The 16,192-nt window shown below is 33.0% G+C and overlaps 1 protein-coding gene across 6 annotated transcripts; it reads right to left on the bottom strand.

Annotated features, from left to right (window-relative positions):
* On the bottom strand, positions 1-11,260 carry LOC108329534 (frataxin, mitochondrial). Of its 6 annotated transcripts, XM_017563792.2 has the most exons (8): positions 4,499-4,692; positions 3,178-3,268; positions 2,836-3,085; positions 2,254-2,326; positions 2,035-2,082; positions 1,583-1,677; positions 606-691; positions 1-356 (listed from the first exon to the last, which is right to left on the bottom strand). In XM_017563792.2, the coding sequence occupies exons 3-8, from the start codon at positions 3,066-3,068 to the stop codon at positions 343-345; spliced, it is 549 nt and encodes a 182-aa protein (XP_017419281.1). In that variant the 5' UTR covers positions 3,069-3,085; positions 3,178-3,268; positions 4,499-4,692; the 3' UTR covers positions 1-342. The 6 variants fall into 6 exon arrangements, with proteins under 6 accessions (XP_017419281.1, XP_017419275.1, XP_017419274.1 ...); XM_017563786.2 differs by lacking the exon at positions 4,499-4,692 and adding an exon at positions 10,994-11,260 and having other exon boundaries at positions 1-691; XM_017563785.2 differs by having other exon boundaries at positions 1-691.
* Between the last annotated feature and the right edge of the window lie 4,932 nt (positions 11,261-16,192).

The raw sequence follows: 16,192 nt of genomic DNA, 5'->3' as shown, positions 1-16,192 counted from the left end.
TTTTTCTTCAAATATACTTTTATTCATGAAGATGTAGTTCCTGTGATAACTAGTAATTTGGTGACACTTTATGCTTTGAAGAGCATTTAAAACAAAATCAAACACTAGAGAATAAATATCATTGTGCAACCCAATTTATTCCAGAAAAAAAGAATATTACAAACAGAATAATTATAATTAAAATGACAGTGATTTTCTCCTAACTAATCAACAAATTACTGGTGAAACATTGCCCAGCACAGCATAGTTTGGGCGAACAAGTGCTAAAAGCTTTTGTATTTTGTCGGAAACCTTTTCTCCATTTCTCATCTCAGCATTTTTATCATGCACGCCTAGTATTCCTTAAACCTCCAAAACTGGAAGCCAAAATGGTAGGATAACTTACCACAATGCCCAATGCAACAATAATCCTTACAAGAAATAAACTGAAAAGGTAGTATAACTTCAAAGAAGAATTTGTTAATTACTACTATTTTCTGCTGATTATTTAGAAGATACAATCATTATTAACTTCTGTCTTCTACATAAAAAATCAAGATTTGGCGGCACCTTTTCAACAGTTTAGGAAAGAACGATAGCTTTGCCACATAACTGCTCCAACTCACCTTCCAAGATTTTGTACAAGTTTGCTTTGTTCCGTCTATAAATCCAAGCCTTGGTATCCCGATCCCAATCAAACCTTGACGGACCACTGCAGAAAACAAGTCCGAGAGATCATTGATACATGTCATCCAGATAATTCAAGGTACCTACTTTGGTCCATGTAAATAAACAGAAGCAGCAGAAAGTTATTCTAGCAAAATAAAACTGCATTTAATGTCTTGGAATCACATAAAGACCGTAAAGATATCACTGCTACAAGCATTCACGACATCACTTCAGATTGAATATGATCTACACTACACTGAAGTTGAAAGCAGGGAGGATACATATATGAATATAAGATGCCATCCGTTGTAGTACTAACCGACATGATTGGGCATAACTAATATACACACGGTGATATCATCTCTAACATGAAAAGGACTATATCATAGAAAAGATACTCCTCTGGTCTCAATTTATAAAATGAAATGGGTATGGGTTATTTGTATTTTGTTCCTAAAAGAGAAAAACCTACATGCGGAACAGTTTCAACATTGAAATTAAACTAATAATAGGATTTAGCAAAGTCCTACCGCTAAGATACGCAAATTACAAAGAACTGTCTCAATACACTCCCTAACAAACTATTATTAACTCAAATTGATTGAAAATCACAATATTGTTGGTTCCATTTTTCATTTAATAACTCTAACTCATAATTTTATTATTTTCAATAAATTTTAACTCATAGTTGATTGTGTTACAATTACTTATTTTTAAAGATAACGTTTTTAACAACATTTGGATGGTTATCACCAATACTCTTTTCACCAAGTTCATTCTCTCACAAAGATACTGAAGAAGTCTATGTATACCGCTCCTGCAAAATTCATTCGCATGCAATTTCTGACATGAACCCACATGTCTAGAGACTAAAGCCTTAGAAAAATCCTTGCTAAAAAATTGACCATAAATAGACAAATAACATACACAATACCTCAGTGGAGAAGACAGCCAAAGTTGTCGATTTGGTGTTTGTTTGTTCAATACATAGGTGCCACAATCGCCAAGTTTTACAGTCAAAACATCATTCTGAAATGGAAAGCCATATAAAAATAACAATACACCATGCAAAGAAGCCACTTAAAAGTAGTATGAAGAAAATAATTAAAATCTTGCAAGTAATTGGAAGAAAATAAATAAAATCTTAGAAGAAAAAAGCTAAAAAAGCTATTTATTTTCTAAGGACTAAATGGTAACAGAGAATTTTATTTAAGCAAATCTTATCATGTTATAAATATGATTGTTCAAAATAACCACCTGATGAACAATACAGCTTCATGTTTTACTTCTAATTTACGAAATGTTCTAAGGATAGTTTTTTGTTGACAAGTAATTTTTATTATCTATCCTTTATTTATAACTTATTCTAACAAAAAGAATCCTTACCCCATAATCTATGTCAAATCCATCAACTTCAACTAAGTCTCCATAGTCCTGTCAAGCAACAAACAAAACAATGAATACCAAACATGGCTTAAAATTCACATAATATGAATTGAATGCGTTGTGGCTGTCAACTCCCACCACCACACTTAGACAATCTTCCAATGATTTGCATATTACAAATTTAAGTTGGTGCAAACAACAAAGCTTTGCTAAAGATACCTCTAATTTCTCTTGTACGCTATGTATTGTGGAATCAGCCAGTCTATGGAATTCACTCTCATCCAGTAGAGAACTGCATTCACACTAATAGTTAGTTAAGTCATTTCCCCCTATTGAAAAACAAAATTGCAATATGTACATCGAATGGGGAATTAGCACATGACTGACATGAATTCTCAGAAATATGCATTGGGAACTCATAAATCCACCATTGTCAAACCCCAACTAGCTCCAAAATTAATTGAATTTTAAAATTATCTTTTTTTAAAAAAAGGAAACCGTTCTTGAAATTTAAATGCTCAACTTTCTATGGCTTCCAAGAATAAAATCTTAGTATTCAATCCAAGATTGTGGGGCATTGTTGACTCCAAAACAACTAAAGAGAAACATTTGGCACACAGCCCATTTCTACCGAAACCCTAATTCACTACCACTAGGATCAGACAGCTCCCTCCTACCTACTAGTCACCACCTCTTGGTGGCAGAGCTGACACTAGACAGAACAGACAGAGCTGACATTGGTTCTATTGACTAGATAGAATAATCAAATAAGAACATATCAGATGAAAAACAATCACATACCGGTAATCAACAGTCAGGGGGGCTTGAGATTCATCAAGATTAAAACTGTCAGAGCACAAATTTCTTGAATAAGATGAGTGAGAGGGGAGAAGGCTATTTTTCCTGCAGAGGGACGTGCATTCTGAAGCTTTTACAGAAAGGAATGGGACCACATGAGTGGAAGAAGATGAAGAAGGCGCTAACAGTTGCAAAAACCTGAGGAGCCTTCTCTGCAAAACCAACTTTGAGGTCATAGCTTTTTTCACCTCAGCTGCAAATGTTAAAAATATAACTTGTAATAATAATAATAATAATAATAATAAAAGAACCCAGCAAACATAGTTTTCCAAGAAATGAATATACCTATGGGTGAGTATAGGTATGTTTAGCTTTAGGGATTTGGCAAGGGTGAAGTCTAAATAAAATGGTACACCTGTAGACTACTATTTATGACCTGTAATAGAAGGTAACAATCGGTTAGCTTAAAAATTTTAATTTTCTGATTACGTGTGTTTAAAGACATGGACTTACGTGAAAATACTATATGGCTGTGAAACAAAGGCTTGTTGGTCAAAACAAACACAATCAGTAACAATGCACGCTAATCCTAGAGAGAGGTACTTGAGAAGGGTGTTGCCCCAGACGGCAAAGAAGCAGAAGACAGTTTGCATTCATTTTCAATGAAAAAGGGACGAAAGTAGTATCAGAAACTAACTTCCATAACGAACATAAGTATACTTCAGCAAATGAGATACCAATAAATCACTTGTTAATATGAGCTATGTGACGTACTAGAAGCAGAATACTTTTAATTACAATTGATCATATATGATAAATGAATACGAATTTTTAGTTGATTTCTTTATGCATAGGTTTTAAACAGGATTGGTTTTACTTATAACTAATCCAATCATCAAATTACTTCTTCCTCTCATGTATATATTATTTGGTGAATATTTTCTTTGTTGTGTTTGAAAATGAAAATTTACAAGACAAAGTTACAAGATCTATGCCACAACAGAAAATGGGGTTGGCATAGGTACTCTGCCACGAAAGATGGTCCACATTATATACCAAGCTTTAAGGCTTCTGTTTATGTCAATGGTGTCATCTTCAGTTCTTCTAGTGCCCCTTAAGGATGAAATTTAACATCCTATCTTATATTCTAGAATTATTCAAACAATGCTGTCAAAAAATTGCTCCACATTATATACCAAGCTTTAAGGCTTCTGTTTATGTCAATGGTGCCACCTTCAGTTCTTCTAGTGCATCTAGTTCCCTTAAGGATGAAATTTAGCATCCTTTCTTATATTCTAGAATTATTTAAATCAATGCTGTCAAAAAAATGTCTTAATGGTATGCAGAATTATTTCATTCTTAATAAAATGCCTTGTAATCACAATATTGTGCAGAAAACAATAATATGATGGTAAAACCTAGTAACGTTAGGTCAAGTTCATAAGGTTGTCAAACTCGAGTTAACTCGATAACTCGTACGAGTTTACGTTTTTACTCGAAGCAAACTCGCTTTTGGTGTAAACTCGGTAGACTCGGGATTGAACTTGGTGAACTCGCTCAAACTCGCGAGTTTGATACTGAGTTGGCGAGTTCGAAGGAGAAATGTTTTAAACCTTAAAACGGCAGCCACCATAGCCGTTAGGTGTAAAAACTGAAGAAAACTCACCTAATGTAGGATTTCACTTCTACATCCGTTTTTGTCACCGTGCCATCGCGTCTCCTTGCTATGCTTCTGTTCAATCGCCGCTCATCAGGCTGCCGTTCGGTCGCCGCTCGTCGTGCCGCCGTTCGCTTGCCTCTTCTCTCAGCTGGATCGCGTCTCCTTTATTGTGCAGAGAGGAGGGAAAGTGTCGCCTTGGACTATATAATATATTATATTATTTATAAATGATTTTTTTTAATTGAATTGTACAGTTAGGAATTAGGGTTTTAATTTCAGATTTTAATTAGGAATTATTTTAAATTATTTAATAATAATATAATCATGCTTTTTAATTTCGTAGTTGAAAACTGAAATCAGATCAATTTAAAGTATTCCTGGAAATGGATCAAATTTCAATTCAGAGCAATCCAAAAGCATTCTCATATATTTTGTTTGATTATTCTATTCGTTAATTGAATTTATAATTTTTTTTATAGAAAGCAAACTCTTAAGGTTTACAGAATTATCATAAGTTTACGATTAGAAGAATTTAAGAAGATTCTGAGTTTCACAACGGTACGATTTGTTCACTTCATTTTGTACAACTGTGGCACATCAGTTTTGAACTTAGTTTGCAAGCTCTGTTCTATATAGATTCTAAAGTTCAAATAAAGAAAAACAATACTTTTTTTTTTTACTTTCATTTTAGTTTCATTCTAATGAAAAATATATTCTGATGAACCCCTCCAAAAACGGCCTTTTGTCATTAGTAGAGTATATCCATCAAAACGGTCTGCAATCATTTTAGCTTTTTCAATTACGAAAGTTATAAGATGCAAAATACATCGCGATTAATTTTAGAAATTATAGTCCTACACATTTCCAATCACATTTTCTCATGAAAATAAATAAACAATAATATTGTGAAGGAGTGAAAATAGTCTAATATACATTCTAAAAACTATTTGATTTAACGAAATTGATATTTGTATTATTTAGAATATAATATTTGAATGAAATAAAGAACATATGTACTCAAGTTATAATAAGAAAGAATATGAATAAAGGCTGAGGTACTCAAACATTTGTTTATGATAAAGGCTTTTTTTTTTCTTTGTTGTTTGTGGTGACAGGACAAATTATCTGTCCCTTTTTGTTGTCTCTGATTAAAAGTCAGTAAAAAAATTTGTTTCCCCCTCTTAAATGGCAATAACTTCTTTCGTTTTGATGAGTTATTCTCGTTCAATTAGGGATAAAGACCCGAATCCGTAGTCACAAGACCAGAAATTGGTTCTGAATAATTCCAGTTTTGTTTACCTAAATCCTCTCATTTGGACTTTGTGGATCAACTTTTGCCTAACCATGTAGCATCTTCACTCTATAGTATCTAATAAGATGTGGAACATAAATTTTAGTCTTTTGATCACAATTACTGTGGCTACCTATAGAAGGTTGTAGGATCCGTTACTTCACATCCTCATTTATCCTTTTATTTGCTGAACATTGTTGCTTGCATCATTACATGCATTTGTCTCTAAGTTTAGAACTTAGTTGTCTAAAATGTTTTATGGCAGGATATGGCAGCTCATTCAGCCTGCGATTTTGGAGGAAAATCTGAAAAATTGGCCCTTGCAAGGATTTCAACTCTGAGGGAACTGTTTCCTCATATGGAAAACAAAAAGAAAAGAGCCTTGCTTCATCTGATAAAGGGAAAAGCTTCTTTATTAGCTGCACTTGACTACTTCATCTCTGCTTCCCCAGGAAACATGCACAATGCATTGGTGAGTTGTGCTTGATGCATTTTAGGTAACTCTAAGTAAAGCTTAAATTTTTAAATAGGCCCTTAAACTATTGAGTTAGGTTTAGATAACTTTTATAAACTATTGTTGATAGTCAAAGTTTTTGATGATGATGATGCTAGGTTGGAGACTGTACTTACCGGAACTTAAAGACCATAAGGCCAAATATGGCATTGATGGGTCATCTTTTCCTTAACAAAACCAGAGTGATCAGAGTTTGAGGATGCATTGGTGGGTCAGCTTTTCCTGAATAACAAGGCATTACAATTTGGGGTGTTGTGTTATGTTCTTGATATGAGTGCTTGAGATTTTGTTGTGTATTGTGTGGGAGATGATGTATTTATCAGATGATGACATTCTTAGCAGTAGCCAACCATGTTATTTATAATTCAATAGCGTCAGTCATATGGTTCTTTATCACTCCATCATCATAGATTAGATTGTAGCTTAGTTTTCACATCAGTGCTGCTACTGTTATGTATCTCAATTAATCACTGCATGATGGTTAATTAAGTCAATATAGCAAGTTGGATCATGCAGCAATTTTCTATTACAATAAACTTTAATTATTGTAATGTACAATCACACTGCTAGCTATTCTCAGGTCTAGAAAATTTGGACGTTTCAAAATTCTTAATATGGAGGTTTTTCTGAAGTGTTTCATTCCTGACTAGAAAGTATTTCTAGTTATTATATTTAGGACTTTAGAAATAAAATAAGTAAAATAAAATAATAAATCCAAAAAAATAAATAATATAAACTAGAAAGGTTAAGATTTTTATGATATAACTTACACCAATAAAACTGGAAAGAAAGAAGGATTTTAAACAAATTAGAAAGGTTAATTACATTTCCTCTACCATGTATTTTCATGCAGCAGTAACCACTATTCTGGCCAACCTTAGTTAACTTAATCCAAGACCAACACACTACTGAATACGTATAGAATAAAACTCATAGCAAACACAGGTCTCGGACAACCATTTTCAGAGATGATTTTCATAACAGACATTATTGAATCATTCAACATCCTAACATGTTACTCTACGGCCCAGTCATCATTTTGAGCAGTAGTGATTATATAGTGTCAGAATTCATGCTATATCAACAGTCTAATCTTTAATCTGTACTAGCAGCCCTTTATCATACAACTAGAGTCTAACTTCCACTTAACATATATTCCAATAAATCATAACTACATACAGCCATTTAAAATCCATTAAAATCTTTATTAGTTTAGAATGCAGCCCAAAACATAATGATACATGGCAAAATGAAAAATCTTAGCACATACCAGTATAATCATTCAACTCCAAGCATATAATAACCCATTTCAGCCATTTATTCAGTTCTTTCAAGCACTCATTCATCACCAAGTTTGGCAGTTTTCTCAGGCACGTATAAACATTAAGTTCCTTCATATATAGCATGTATTGAATCACAAATTCTCAAACTGAGACCTAGTATTTTGTTATACGGTTTGAGTGATTAACATTCTGTTCATTCATAACCACATCATCTGAACTAATGCAGGTTTTTAATATAATTACTAGTTACCATTATGCCTCCACCACCTAATATCTAACAATTCATCAAGCAACATCAAGAATAGCTCTCTGTTTTTCTTATTCATAACCAATTCCCTAGCCCAATCTACTTGACATATAGCTTCACGTTACAGTAATATTTATGTGGTAACAGGTTTCATGCAGATGTTATTTAACCTGCAAACAAATCATTCAACTCCAAACTATAGGCAATTCACGTTTTACTCATATAAAACCAAAAACCATTTTTTTATTTATTTCACTAAAAGATTTAAGATTATACCCAACTAACTCAAGCTAAAAAGAACTCACCCAACCAAGATCATTTATCATGCTAAATTCACCACATTAACATCAAAAGTAGATAAGATGCAAACATCTTAATCCCAACAGCATACATACGTGAATTACTCAAACCAGCAAGCATGTATCCTCCATTAAGGCCTATCCTACACTGTAAACATTCATTCTCACAGACAATAACATAGCAACCAGTCATATACCAATCAAACCAGATTATATTTCAATGAAATAGTGATTTACTCATGCAATGGTATGCCTACAGTGTTGAAAAAGACTAACTAACATTTGACCTTTGCACACATTGAAAATTAACGCATACATCACCAAGGCACATTTAGTTCTGCAATAAAACATCATTCACATAATCTCAAGCACCAGAAACAACAGTTAAAATAAATTCCTTCACCATATCAGAGTTACATACCAAACCCCCTACGCATGGAAATTTAGATCATACTAAACTACGAAAATAACACCTACCTGACTGCTTCCCCCTGCACTCACAGTTTCAATCCAAGAAAACAATGATCTAACCCTATAAATTTCCATTATTACAAGCAGTGCAGCCACATTGCAATTCACGTTAATCATAAGAGAATGAAGGGTGTATGTGCAGTCAATTAACAGTCCCAATACATCCATAAACATCACAACATTCTAGTCCATAAACACATATATATAAATTCACATAATCGAAAACCAGATAGCACCCCCTTACATTACCCCAAAACAACCACTAATCATGCTAGAAGACTGCTTACCTCCACCAAAATTCTCTCCTTGAATCTAATACGCAAGGACCAAGAAAACATGCACCACTACAATTTCATACAAAATCCCAGAGCAGTCCATGATAAACATGTTAGACAAAAAGTCCCATACGCACACAAATTAAACACCATAAACAATTTTGAAGCATCATATATAATCAGCCAGAATTCTCAAACACGTCACCCCAAAACAGCAGGAATTATTGGCCTGGGATTACTCCAGCAATCATACCTATCATACATGCATAAATCACCTAAGATCAAATTTTTAATTACTAGAAATGCCTAACCAGAATTATCCAAAGCCCACCATGGATTTAAGTATCAAATACCCCTCTGAATTAGCATCACCTAGCATATACTATAATTGCAATCAATCAGACTTAAGGGTTATGTATAACAAAATTTATCTGTTACAAGGTAAACATTGCATCATTACAATTAAATTTATCTGTATAACAAAATATTGTAGGGAAAGATTGTTGGCCAATTTTAGATGCATAAACACTGTTATTCTGTTACTAATCAGGGGAAGCTCTTCAATGAACAAGAAGTTGCGATCAAAAGTTTATGTAGCATCTCTGGCCAAGGAGATACTGAATTCAAGAATGAAGTGCTTTTAATGTCAAGGCTTCAACACAGAAATTTAGTAAGGCTCCTTGGTTTCTGTTTTGAAAGAGAAGAACGTCTCCTTGTCTATGAGTTTCTTCCCAATAAAAACCTTGACAACTTCTTATTTGGTAAATAAAATAAATCTGAAAAATATGCTTCTCCTTGTTTCTTTACATGTACATCAATAAAAGCAACTAAACAACTCACAAAACATGTCTCATTTATAAACCAAGTTAAAAAAACGGAACAACAAGTATTTTCCTTTTTCAGCAGTCTACTTAAATATCTAACAACCATTGGCAACCAATTAAAAGCAATAGAAATCTGCTGCAACAATTCAGCTACCCATATCACACAAAAACCACATACATCTTAAATGGTTAGATTAGGTTCATTGCAAATAGGTGATAGTCTACTACAAGTGAAGACAGCAAATACAAATCATCCCAAAACATAACAATACAACAGTATCACATACTTCAGTGCAAACACGAAGTAATTCAGACATTAAAACAGTACACACAGCCCTTGAACACAATTTGTCCAATTAGTGTTTTAAAACAAGCATAACAGTACCCCCATGATTATTAATAAGCTAAAACAGATTCATTAGCATGGCAACAAGTGATTTCACGTCACAGACAATTTCAAACAGTCATATTATAGTCAATATCATCATCCAAGACCATACAAATGCAATCATTGAAACTACAATATACAAAATGTCTAATGTCACTCAAACTCACGATAAAGATATTCACACAACGGTCTACCTAGTAACAGATTCAACATAATAGCAAGTTCTCAACATTCTACACTAGATCAGGACAAATAGACACTGGTTCATAACAACTAAACAACTGAATTTGGGTCATTACAACAGCTGGAACACTGGTCTAAACACTCTGATCACCAGGCATTGGATTAGGAACCTTATGCAACTGCAACGCTACTTTAAACACTAGACCGTAATACTATAGCCACTAGTTCACCATATTATACCTTATAGCAATATACCCCACAAAATTTACCTTAAAGCACTCTGACACAATCAGACATTATAGCAATATAGAAGCCAAGGTTGATAAGAGCACATTGCAAGTCAAATACATAATATTGTGTTACAATAGTAAAAACAAAACAAGAAAAACAACATGCATAAATCTTAAGCAGATAGCTACGGTCTCATGAAAATATCTATTATTTATGTTATTGAACATGTGAAATCTAAATTATAACGTATTAATTCAAAAACAATCTAAATACTTTGCAATAAAGAATGTGAAGCAACTAGCAAATAAAAAAAAGGAAAATGTTTTGTATCAGCCAAATGAAGCAATAATGCCCAAACTTCCAAAACTGGTACGAGAAAAATCAAAAGAACAACAAAGAAGAAAAGAAATATATAACGAAGATGTTCGACAAACAGTATTGCTGGAAGGGATTAAAGCTGCCATGTAAAAGAGATGAAGATGTTCGAGAACTCACCAGAACGAGCATACTGATTTCTTGAAGGAGACAGGGCTTGCGCACTGGTTTCTTGAACCCTTACCGGCAACCGCACATGATGAACCTTGACCGACGAACAATGACGAAAAAGATAACTACTTGCTTCACTAAAACCGATCAGGTTTGATTGATGAATGCAATGCAGGTTTGGGACAACGCGAATTCAAATAGCATGAAGAGAAATTTGAGAGCAAATAACAAGTGAAATCTAGGAACAAGTGAGTTTGATGAACCTAAACGAAGTGAAAAAAAAAATCTAGGAAAAAAAGTGATATATATAGATATATATTAATTATCTATATATATCACTTTAAAAAAACATTATTTATTGTTATAAGTTTAGATAACACAATTTTAAGTAAGTGTTACTGTTCCACACATTCATATATATATATATATATATATATATATATATATATATATATATATATATATATATATATATATATATATATATATATATATATATATATATATATATATATATATATATATATATTATTTAAAAAAATGTTATATAATCAAATTTTTAACAGTGTAAATTAAAAAAAATTATACAAAATCAATCAACGATCACATTAATAAAACAAAATAATGAAAATCATAACAAAAAGTGACACCAATTATATATTTGGGTACCAGTAATCAAAATAAATTAAGTGTAAAATCTTATTTGATATTTTAAAAACTTATTTAACATTTTTGTTACTTTTAATGTGATGGTATATATGAAATAATATTGTATTCACTTCAAAAAGAAACTTGAGAATTTCTATATTATATTTTTAATAGTATTTTTTATGTTTGAACCAAATTTCATAAAAAAATTTACCTATATCAAAAACAATAATCATTATTTTTCTAATTATTTGGTTAAATAAAAAATTTATTTTTAACACTTTAAAAAAAATCATACTCATTCGGAATCGTAACACGTGTTAGGAATTCATTTGGTATAATTGAATTCATTCAAGTTAAGTTAAATCAAGTCCAATGCTAAGTCAAGTCAAGTCCAACTCTAGTCAAGTCATGTTTGATCCATTTTTAGCTAAGTCATGTTAGGTCCATTTTTGGTTAAGTCTAATCAAACTCACCTTATGCTAAGTCAATTTGAGTGTACATTGGATTAAGACAAGTTAAGTCTACCTCATACTAAGTCAAGTCAGATTCAATTTTTGTCGAGCCATGTAGGTTCATCTCAAACAAAGTTAAGTCAAATACACCTTAGGCATAGTCGAGTCACACACATCCAATTGAGTATAGTTATGCACATGTTAGGCTAAGTAAAACTAAGTTATGTCATATTGAATCACATAGTCTGATTTTTATTGAGTCTAGTTAAGCCCCATAAGACCGAGTTGATTTTTCCCACTTTGATTCCAGTTGAGTCAAATCGATCTTTAGATAAATCAAGTCTAGCCTACATCGGGTTGAGTTGATTGGGCCAAGTTGAATTGGATACATGTCAAGTCGATGTTGAGCTAAGCTTAGATCATGTCATGCTAATTTAGGTTGAGACATGTTCAACAAGTTTGAACTCACGATTGATAAAGTTAGTTTCGAGTGAAACTAAGTTAGGTTGGTTTGGTCTTTTCTGATAAGTCAGGTTGAATATTTACTTTCCTATTAAGTTACAAGTTAGTAAAAATTAAATAATAACCAATTTATAGTTAATGTAAAATAAATGATAATATTTAGAAATTTAAAATATTTTAAAGACTAGTGATATTATGAAAAATATTTAAAAGGTAATTAAAATATTCCACTAAGATGAAACCCGCTTGAAACTTATCATGCCACTTTAAGATAAAGGACTTTAAAAGCTAATGCTTTTTCAACTCATAATCATGGACTAATACAAAGAAGTAACTCTTGAAGACAAATTGACACCTCTAGTCACAATCACTCGTTAAAAAGTGTAAATCAATATAAAAGAATGTAATATAAATGTATGTCATGCTCATTCATAAATTATTCTTATTAATATATATTTCTATTAACAGAAAAAAGTGAAAAAATTATAAAATCAATTTTTTTTTCACTAATAAAACATTAACTATTAACATTTTATCAATAAAAAAACATATTTATATTGATATTTAGTTAGACTAAATAAACTGTATTTTTCTTTTCGGATTAACTTATTTTTGTAGTAACTCAATTTTTTTAATAATACAGGTTCTTCTTAAATTATGGTCACATCATTCTTACTTTCTTAAAAATCATTCTTACCCTCTTAAAAGGACTTCATCCTCAAATTTAAACCATCTATATCATGAAAGACAAATTTTTAACATTTAAAGATAATATGAATCTTATCTAGCATACTTATCGAACGAAATATTACATGTACTATGAAAAAACCTCCAATATTATTTTCGTACTTGTTCACTTTTTTATTTTTGAATCAAATACAATTAAGACAAAGTTATGAAATAATTTTTAAAATATTTTTAGTTTCCTAAACTTTTATTATATATATGATTACAAATTTCAAAGCATATAATTTATTCATTTAACACGAATGTTCATATAAGTGTCCGTGTAGGAAAAACCTATAGAAAATATTTATATAAGCATCTCTTTCTATATATGTACTTTTATCGTCTATATGATCTTCTTTTCATCTTTCCACTGTTTATGTTATTGTCCTTTGATATGCCCATGTTCACTACGCAACAAAGCAATACAATTTATATAAGTAATACTTTTAAGAAAAAGATATGTAACATCCCCGATTATATAGAAACATATAATATAGTAAGTCTGCATTTTAATATAAGAGAACAATGAGAAGTAGACTATAAGTAAAATATTAAAGTTACAGTCATTCCAAAATAAGTCTTAATTTAAAACTTAAACATAATAGAGTATTTCAAAATAATAAGGAACAACTAAGAGTCCTAACTAAACTAAGGTGCAGCATCATCATCTTCCTCCAAAGCCTACTCCAGAGGCACCTCATCCACCTATGCTCACATCCAAGTGGATGATCCTTGCAAAAGAAAAGCATACCCAAGCAAAACACAAACACAGAAGCAAGGGTGAGCTAGATATAAAAATCATGTTATAACATTCATACACAATATGCAAATAAAGACAAATATACTATACTATACAAACATGACTTGTTGCACTATAAACTTGACTCGTTCGGACTTAGAATGATTGCCGAGCTATGGCGGGTCATGCACTCGTGGTGGCCTCTACTGCTTTGCAAAACCATTGCCAATGGGTTTCACCCTACCGCACTCACGAGGTTAGTCCGTTATCACTCACCTTGGGCCATACTGGAAGCACCTAAGACTAGGACCTCCTACTACTACTCACGACATGATTTAATCCTCTCTACTTGAGAATGATTAACCATTGTAGTTTCAGGATAACCCCCAAGACTGAGCTACCATGCAAATCTTCTAAACACTAAGGGCACCACCATGAATCTTCTCCTTGAAGATCATGGAATTACGTCTAATAATATAGGGCACCACCATGTAACCTCCCTTTGAGATTCATTGAATTACGTCTAATAACATAAGGCACCACCATGACCTCCTTTGAGGTCCATGGAATTACGTCCATCAACCATACTTTTAAAACCACATACTTTCAATCACCAAACATGTTTCATATACTCGCATACTTTCAATATAATCACATTACCAACATCATACTATGCATTCCAAACATTCCACACACTTAATTCAACCAAAAAGAGAGCAAAAGAGAACTTTGGACTCAGAGGATTCGCACAGCGCACCCTATTCGCAAGACGAGACAAGAGGATCTCGCACAGCGCACCCCTTAATTCGCATAGCGAATTAACTTGCAGCATGCACCAGACTTTAAACCTCTCGCATAGCGCACCGAGGTCGCTATGCGAGAGCCTAAACAGAGACCACCACTCCCAAATACACGCTATGCGCCCAAACTCGCCCTTCGAATTAAAATAAGAGTTGTTCTAGACCATCACTAGTCACATAACGACAGGATTCGCTAGGCGAATCCTCAAACAAAAAGTAGCACCCTCTGGTCATTCGCACAGCGCACCAGCTCGCATAGCGAATGACCCAGACAATGAGCACCCTCTACAGGGTCTCGCTATGCGAGACAGCTCGCATAACGAGTCTGCATAATCTGCAGAGCGCAAATTTTACAGAATTATGCAACTCACACACCCTTTACCATTTCTAGTCATTTTCCCCAACTTCTAACACTCCTAATTTGTGTTTTATACTTAATTAAACTTATCTAGATGATCCCAACCCTCCTTACTACAAATCTAGAGTGATTTAGACTCAAATTCTACTCTAGAACACCAAATTCCACAACTTAGGGACCTAAATCCAATTCTACTACTTGTAACTTGTTTTAGACCAGTTTGAAGTTCCTAACAAGTCAAAATTGACCTATATGAGCTACCCAAACAGCCCAAACCTACACAATATCTCCCATGCCCAAAATCGCTACTTCACTACCTTCAATTTACCCCAAAACACTACAGTTTCACTTGACCCCTTATCTAATCACCTTCATAACATCTCTACCTCACCAATGAACCCAAATAACAACAATACATTTTCCCCAGATCAATTTACAACAACAATTTTCAGTTCCACATTTACTCATACAGATGCATACAAAACAAGGTCACTCTAAACACAAACTTGTTCATCAAACAACATAATATTACAGATTTCAGCAGATGCATTGTTCATACAACCCATGGAAAAGTATCTAGCTCCCTTTACCTTAGAGTAACTTGACTAAACAACTCACAAGAACCCTTCAACCGAACCTTGAGTTGTGAGAACTCAACAAAAACCCTACAGAACACCACATTGGTGACAGAAACAACTCTTAGAGCTAGAATGGAGTGGAAAATTGAAGAAAATGAAAGCACAAAACACATGCAACTGACAAAGATTGCATGTGCTAGTTCAAGGAAAGAGAAGAGGTTGCATGGTGGGACTTTACCAGCTTAGAACCCAAAACGAATCGGATGGTTGTGAAACCCTCTACGTCGCGGACGTTTGAGCGCCACCTAAACAGAAATTCAGTGGCTCAATGAAGAGGACTGGAAGACAGAAGGCAGAGATGTGGTAGAGATAAGGCATAGAAAAGTCTGAAACTAAGTTTTAGAGAGATAATGGGGTTTGGTTACTGAACCAAAATGTA

This window comes from Vigna angularis, chromosome 2 (genome assembly GCF_016808095.1).
Source record: "Vigna angularis cultivar LongXiaoDou No.4 chromosome 2, ASM1680809v1, whole genome shotgun sequence".
NCBI lineage: Eukaryota > Viridiplantae > Streptophyta > Magnoliopsida > Fabales > Fabaceae > Vigna > Vigna angularis.
This window is presented reverse-complemented; position numbering and strand designations above follow the sequence as displayed.

Coding starts and splice junctions, on each gene's coding strand:
- LOC108329534 (XM_017563786.2), bottom strand. CDS start 3,068: ATGACCTCAAAGTTGGTTTTGCAGAGAAGGCTCCTCAGGTTTTTGCAA. Junction 2,327..2,835: donor CCCCTGACTGTTGATTACCG/GTATGTGATTGT, acceptor GTGTGAATGCAG/TTCTCTACTGGATGAGAGTG. Junction 2,083..2,253: donor GCGTACAAGAGAAATTAGAG/GTATCTTTAGCA, acceptor GTTGCTTGACAG/GACTATGGAGACTTAGTTGA.